An 8,429-nucleotide genomic window follows, 5' to 3' on the forward strand; every position below is an offset into this window, starting at 1 on the left:
ACAAGTGGTTGAAGTAGGTGGAAAAGTAAGAATATTTAAGAACTATAACCAGCTATAACTCTTATTATTCGTTTTAAAATATTTTTTACTATGCTATATCATATGATAGGTCCATTACACACTTGATCGAGAAGTATTAATAGAATAAGCAGAGTCTGTAATAGGTTTGGATATATAAAAGAATAAGCTGGAAATAGAAAGCAAGAAAAAATACAAAGGATCTTTGGAAAATTTAAAGAATAATCAAGTGTTAATTTAGATGGTATTATTTGTAAGATCCTAGGATATATTACATTGGAGAAGGAAATGGCAACCCACTCCAGTGTTCTTGCCTGGAGAATCCCAGGGACGGAGGAGCCTAGTGAGTTGCCATCTACGGGGTCGCACAGAGTCGGACACCGCTGAAGCGACTTAGCAGCAGCAGCAGCAGGATATATTATGGAAAAAATAAGTGGAGAAGAAGAATATACATAAGAAATGCAATAGAAAGTCTCAATATTTCATGATTTATGGGATTGTAAAGGATGGTGGAATTTTGCTATGCAGTAATAGAGGAAAACACTGTAGATAAAGATAATTTCTGGTGGCTCAGAGGTTAAAAGCATCTGCTTCCAATGCCGGAGACCTGGGTTCGATCCCTGGGTCGGGAAGATCCCCTGGAGAAGGAAATGGCAACCCATTCCAGTATTCTTGCCTGGAGAATCCCATGGACGGAGGAGCCTGGTAGGCTCCAGTCCACAGGGTCGCAAAGAGTCGGACACGACTGAGTGACTTCACCGTCACCATCACCATGAATAACCATGAGAGACTATTAATGTGTGTGTATGTATGTTAATGTGAATTAATCTTGTTCTTCTGTTACATTACATTTTACAGTCACAGCCCTTATTTACAATCAAGGATATGGGCTCCCTGAATGGTCGAGCATTAATTATGTTTATATTCAGTACCATGACCAGGTGTAATCCAGTAAATTATTGAGACTTAAGTAAATTCAATTATTTTAATATGTTTTTGTGAAGACCCTATTATAATGCTGGCATGTTTTTCATTATTAAGTTACAGATAGAAGTACATAGTCTTGATTTCAGAGTTTGCAAACTATCAGAAGTCAGAGGACCTTAAAGTAGAATGTGACCGATACTAAATCAAGAACATGAATTAAATGCAACACAGTCAATGAAGAAGGAAAGAACAGTTCTGTTCTAAACTGGGCAGGGGAAGGAGGTAGAAAAGTGAACCTGTTGGGCTAATGATGATACAATGTCTGGAAGTCATTTAATATTAAAAGTAAATATGGACTTCCCTGTGGGTCCAGTGGTTAAGAATCCACCTGTCAATGAAGCAGACACAGGTTTGAGCCCTGGTCCAGGAAGATTCCACATGGCCTGGAGCAACTGAGCCCATGTGCCACAGCTACTGAGGCCTGCACACTCTAGGGCCTAAATGCTTCAACTACTGAAGCCCACGCATCCTAGAGCTCTTGGTCTGCAACAAAAGAAGCCATCACAGTGAGAAGACCATGCACCACAACTGGAGAAAGCCTCCATGCAACAATGAAGACCCAGTACAGCCAGAAATAGATCAATATGCAAGCCACTAGATTTTCCAAAGCATTTGTCTCAGCTCTACTCTGTAATTATGTTCATTATGTAGAGTGGAAATTCATTTTACATTTAGGTCAATTAAATGGCATTAAAACTTTGATACCCCTACTTACAGGATAGGAGATGAATTTCACCTGATTCTTTAACCCTTAAGTTATCATTTTACTGAAGAAAAATTATTTCCTTGGTGGCAATTCTTTCTGTTCACTACATGGGAGAAAAATGTGATGTTCCACATAATTATGCCAACACATACTTCAAAGCTTACACTATATTTCAGTTCTATAGCTTGTATAATTGCTTCCAATTTTAAACTGCTTAAGGCCAATTAAATGAATGATTATTACCATTTTATTATTTCAATTAACCTTTTATAAATTTTCAAATATCTAAATTTTTCTTTATAATGCCTGATGATAACAGGCCCATGTGAGTTAATTCTAACTTAAGTTTTGGGGAGAGTTTAAAAAATGTATTTGTGAAATAATGTGTGTGTGTATACACACACACACACACACACACACACACACACATACATACACACACACCTACTTCAATGATGATAACTGGGATTAAAGTGCTGTCATATTATATTTCATAGATGTTTGTCTTTTTTACAAAAATATATATCTTTTTTTGCTATGGTAATGCAAGTAGGCAATTCAAACCTAAATGAAAATATGCATTTGCCATTAAAGAAAATGAAGTCCATCCAATTTCTACTGCAATGTGAAGTAGGTGGATGAGCTGCGAGCTATTTAAACTTTTAAGGTTCTTTCCAATTTTTCTCTCTCTCTCTCTCTCTCTCTCTCTGTGTCTGTGTAGAGGCTGGATAATATTTCCTTAGTGTGTGGTTAAGACTGAAACTGTATATATCAAAATCATAAATCATTTGCTTCTTTAAAAAATTTAAGCCCTGATATTTGGCTCCTGTCCTGCGAATTTGTTGATAGAAACTAACATTATACCTTCCGTAGACTTCATAATACCTTCTGCCGTCTAACTCCATCCAGCTTATATAGTTTTAAACATCTATATTAAGTATACATATATATATATATATATACACACACATATATATAATGCAATGAGTATATTTATACATATATATAATATCTTACAAATAACATGACTTAAATTAAAACTGTTTTTAAAGTTCTAAACATTTTCAAAAGGGGTTAAAATACACACACATGTATATATATATATATATATATATACACATACATCCCTAAATTGATATTTGAATTATATTTGCTTTCTCTCATTTATCCCAAATCACAATCCTATAAAAACATATTATGACTATTTCAATTCTTATTAAAAATGCATTTTTGTACCTTTTTTCTTGTGAAAAATGTTTCTAATGATTAGATACATTTCCCACTAAGCAAGTTCAAAAATATAATCTTATACTTCGATTTTTCTCATAATTCAAGGTTTAGTGCACAGCTTTCAAAGTAATCATAAAGATGTAGTTAGAAATTTGGAAAAATCTCAGACATAAGTGATCTGTTCATTACCAGAATCTGAGTATTGGAAATGTGAAAATTAAAAACATACTTTTGAACAGAATTGTTGAATAATAAACTCTAAAAATAAATAAACTGTATAAGCAGTAAATTAGAATGTAGAAATATGCAAGATTGAAAACTGTAGAAATTATGTAGTAGCATCACAACAGAAACCTCAAAATATATGTGCCTAAAAGTACAAGATAACAGAGTAAATCCAGAGCTTAAGAGTTACTTCTGTGAAAAATTAAGGTGAACAAACTATCTTAAAAGTTAGCCAAACCAAAAGTTAGCCAAAAAAAAAAAAAAGGATAAAAAGCATCAGAAAAAATAAACTCATCAAATGCAGATAGCTAGCAAATATTTACTAGAATAATGGAGGTTTTGTGCTCAAACTACTGCACAATTGCACTCATCTCACATGCTAGTAAAGTCATGCTCAAAATTCTCTAAGCCAGGCTTCAGCAACACGTGAACTGTGAACTTCCAGATGTTCAAGCTGGTTTTAGAAAAAGCAGAGGAACCAGAGATCAAATGGCCAGCATCCGCTGGATCATTAAAAAAGCGAGAGTACCAGAAAAAACATCTATTTCTGCTTTATTGACTATGCCAAAGCCTTGGACTGTGTGGATCACAACAAACTGGAAAATTCTGAAAGAGATGGGACTAGCAGATCACCTGACCTGCCTCTTGAGAAACCTATATGCAGGTCAGGAAGCCACAGTTAGAACTGGACATGGAACAGACTGGTTCCAAATAGGAAAAGGAGTACGTCAAGGCTGTATATTGTCACCCTGCTTATTTAACTTATATGCAGAGTACATCAAGAGAAATGCTGGGCTGGAAGAAACACAAGCTGGAATCAACACTGCTGGGAGAAATATCAATAACCTCAGATATGCAGATGACAGCACCCTTATGGCAGAAAGTGAAGAGGAACTAAAAAGCCTCTTGATGAAAGTGAAAGAAGAGAGTGAAAAAGTTGGCTTAAAGCTCAACATTCAGAAAACGAAGATCATGGCATCTGGTCCCATCACTTCATGGGAAATAGACGGGGAAACAGAGGAAACAGTGTCAGACTTTATTTTTTTGGGCTCCAAAAGCACCGCAGATGGTGACTGCAGCCTTGAAATTAAAAGACACTTACTCCTTGGGAGAAAAGTTATGACCAACCTAGATAGCATATTGAAAAGCAGAGACATTACTTTGCCAACAAAGGTCCATCTAGTCAAGGCTATGGTTTTTCCAGTGGTCATTTATGGATGTGAGAGTTGGACTGTGAAGAAAGCTGAGCATCGAAGAATTGATGCTTTTGAACTGTGGTCTTGGAGAAGACTCTTGAGAGTCCCTTGGACTACAAAAAGATCCAACCAGTCCATTCTAAAGAGATCAGTCCTGGGTGTTCTTTGGAAGGACTTATGCTAAAGCTGAAACTCCAATACTTTGGCCACCTCATGAGAAGAGTTGACTCATTGGAAAAGACTCTGATGCTGGGAGGGATTGGGGGCAGGAGGAGAAGACGGCAGAGGATGAGATGGCTGGATGGCATCACCAACTCAATGGACATGAGTCTGAGTGAACTCTGGGAGTTGGTCATAGACAGGGAGGCCTGGTGTGCTGCAATTCATAGGGTCTCAAAGAGTCAGACACGACTGAGTGACAGAACTGAACTGATACATACATTTATTATCTTGTCATTTCTGCAAATAATTCAGAGACCCACTTAGGTCTCAATAGGAAGAAATCAAGTTGTCATCTAGATGACATTCCCATCTTGAGTTTCCAAGCTTGTTCACATTACTGGCAAAATTCAGTTCCAAGAACCTATAGAACTGAGGTATTTTTTTTTTTTTTTGCCAGCAGTCATTCTGGGTTTCTTTCAACTACCAAAAGCTGCCTTCACTACATAGCCAGATGGCCCTATCACAAGGAAGCTTATTTCTTGTAGGCCAGCAGGAGACTCCCATTTCAGTTTGCTATGAAGATGTCATATAACATTATTAATCATGGGAACAACTACCTCATCACCTTTGCTACACAAGGTAAAGAATGAAGTGAGCCACAGTCCCATCATATTCTATAGGTCCTGCCCACCCTCAAGAGAAGGATATTAAACAGGGTGCATACATTAGGGACTAGAAATCTTGGGGACCACCTTAGAATTCTGCATATAAATGGTGGAAAATTGGCTCTTTATTAGGTTTAAAAGCCTGGAAATAATATTTCATTAGCTCTTTACTCTATCCTCTAAGTTGTCTTTACTTGCAAAAGTAAAGTTAGAATGTGTTTTCAATAAACTGGAGTGTCTGACAGGCTTTTGCATTGATTTTTTTTCCTGTTTCTGCGTATCAACAACTTTTTTTTATTTATGAATGTCACAAACTTCAATCAGAATACTTAAAAAAAATATTACTTTACATGCACTTAACAAATCTGACAAAGAAGGAGGAGCATGTTAACTTGCATTATGCTATGGAGTTTGACCTGAACAGCCAATGAACACATTTTTAAAATCATTAGGTACAGGTAACCATGAACACTTCACTGCATTAATCAGATGGCATCCTACCTCTATGCACATGTTCATGTAACACTATGAGTAATTACCTTGCAGCAGAGGCAAAATGGAGATGGAACCTCCCTAAAAAGCAAGTTTAAGGGATTAAACAGCATTGTCTTCATCATCATCATCACACCAAGAACAAAGCTGCTGCCTGTGGACAAGGGCCCTTCTTCCTTAACATTCCCTAAACCACCCACAGTCCCTCTCTCATCAGAATCTTCAAACAATTTGTCACTGGAATCATCAGACAACTTCTCGTTGGAATCATCATCTTCAAACACCTTTTCATCTATGTCTTCATCTTCCTTTACATCTCCATCTTCCTCATCTTCTTTTCCATTCGAATTTTCAAATACCTTTTCATCTGCATCATCTTCTTCATCCATTTCATCAGCATCTTCAAGTTCCTTTTCTTCTGCATCTTCTTGTTCCTTTTCTTCTGCATCTTCTTCGTCCTCTTTTTCATCTGATTCATCATCAAATGCCTTTTCATATGCATCTTCCTCTTCTTCTTTTATCTGACTCTTCATCAAACTCTTTCTCAGAGCCTTCTTCATTAAACACTTTTTCAGAGCTGTCATCTTCGAATTCTGATTTTTCAGACTCATTTTCTTCTAACTCTTTTTCTGGGATGTTTTCATTAAATTCCTTGTCAGAGGCATCTTCCTCGAAACCTTTCTCAAGGCCATTTTCTTCTAACTCTTTTTCAGAGCCATCTTCAAACTGCTTTTCCAAGCAGTCTTCAGACTCTTGTTCTGAGTTGTCATCTTCAGAAGCCACCTTTTGGGGGCTGGCTTCCCCCTCAGACTCCTTGCCAGGGCCTTCTTCTTCAGACTCCTTCTCACAGCCGTTCTTGTCAGGATCCGTTTTGAGTTTCTTCTTTTTGGATACTCTTTCAAGGACAGTCTCTTTTGACTCTTTGTTAGGATTACCCTCTTCATGCTCTTTCTCAGGGCTGCCTTCTCCAGATTCTCTCTCAGGGAAGTCTTCTTCATGCTCTCTTTCGAGACAGCCTGCCTTAGACTCTCTTTCAAGGCAGCTCTCTTCAGATTCTTCTTGAGGACCTTCAGTTTCTTTTTCAGGGCCACTTTCTTTAGCATCTTTTTCAGAAGCAGCTTCTTCAACTTCTCCCCCATCTTCCACTTTTTCAAACTTCTTTTCATCTATAGGCTCTTCAAATGCCATTTCAGTTGCAGCTGCTTGAACATTTGTTTGAGATGTGCCAGGGTGCTCAGAAAAATGCCTAACTCTAGAAGGCCCTGCCCTTTCTGGAGCACGGATGGAGTCTGAATGCTGCAGGCCTCTGTTGGCCTCAGCAGCATTGAGGAAAGTCTCCCATCCTCTCAGCCTTTCCTCCCTTTCTCTTGTGGTCTCCTCCACCTGACAATCTGTAGTTCCATCCCACGCTTGGGCAGTGATTTGACGCCCACCAAACCACCTTCCATTGAGGGTTTGAATACAATAATCAGCTTCCTCTGGATTCCTAAAGCACACAGAGGCCACACCATCAGGGTGTCTATCAAAGAGAAGGAGCTTCCTAATTTGTCCAAACTTTGAACACTCTACTCGAAGGTCTTCTCTGATTTCATTCAACACCAGTGGATCATCCTCAAAATCCACTGGATGAAACATGTTTTTGATAATGACAACTCGCTCATGGTGCATTCGGGATGGGCCAGCTTGTCTCTCAGGTCTCCAATCCAACTGCTTTTGTTGCATAGACAGCTTTTTCTTGTAGTCTTTGCACTTCTTCTTCTTCTTTGAGGCGTCATATTCTCCCTTCAACTGAAATTTTGCCACCTCCACATGTAATTTGCAGCCTCTAATTTCATCTTCATCCAAAAGTTTTAATGCCAGATCCACAGATTCTCTCTTCAAATAACAGCAAAGTCCATCTCCTTTAAGATTTCCTTGATTATCTTTGTAAAGCTTGACCTTAAATTCTCCTGTTTGAGGATCTCTCATAATAATGCCAAACTTCGACATGAGCTGTATAAATTCATCCACTGTAATGTCTGGAGGCAAACCAGACACATAAACATTTGTATTTCTGTCATCTTCAACATGAAACCATCCTGATTCAGTCTTTCTCTTTTCTCCCTTCTTTTTCGGATCACTGGGATCAGGGAGTTGTCTTTGCGGAGGTTCTTCTGCAGTCCTAGCACTGCCATCTTGGACACTTGCAGTATAACTAGATGCACCAATGTTAGAAAAGCCATAATTGGCCTGGTATGTAGCAATGAAATCTTCAGTGATCTTGGGGAACCAAGCCTTCTTGTCTAGGTCCCACTCGTATGGGGTGTCAGTCGGCTGCTGTCCGAAAGAATCAGTTTCTGCACCGAGATCTTTTTCGGTGTCCTCGTCCTTGGTGTCTCCGTACAATTCTTGCATTCGCAACTGCTCATCAAACTCGTCGTTCACATCCAAGTTGTTGCCGCTCATGTTGCCCACTTAGCCTAGAGGCAAGGTCCAGTCGAGCGAAGAGGCCAAACTGATGCTGGAAGGGAACAGAGAAAAGGAGGTTGGCCACACTCAGCCCGCTCCCCATCACCCACCCCCACCCCCCACTGGCCAGCCTCCCCACGGCACCCCAGCAGCGCCTGGGAAGTCAGGGCCACTCGCCGGCCGCACCGCCTTCCGCTGCCCAGGCTTTTGCATTTTATATTCTGTCTTTCACTTCAAGCCAACAGTGTTTCTGTCAATATAATTTTCTCAAGAACTTTGTGTGTCTTGCTTGCATTTTAT

At 39.0% G+C, this 8,429-nt stretch overlaps 1 protein-coding gene across 1 annotated transcript; it reads right to left on the minus strand.

The window, feature by feature from the left end:
* Positions 1 to 5,783: 5,783 nt before the first annotated feature.
* On the minus strand, positions 5,784 to 8,126 carry LOC128057847 (HIV Tat-specific factor 1-like). The gene is given in 3 exon segments (XM_052650338.1): positions 5,784 to 5,815; positions 5,818 to 6,200; positions 6,202 to 8,126. Coding segments are annotated over 3 exon segments (2,340 nt in total).
* Positions 8,127 to 8,429: the final 303 nt, after the last annotated feature.

This window comes from Budorcas taxicolor, chromosome 12 (assembly GCF_023091745.1).
Source record: "Budorcas taxicolor isolate Tak-1 chromosome 12, Takin1.1, whole genome shotgun sequence".
Lineage (NCBI taxonomy): Eukaryota > Metazoa > Chordata > Mammalia > Artiodactyla > Bovidae > Budorcas > Budorcas taxicolor.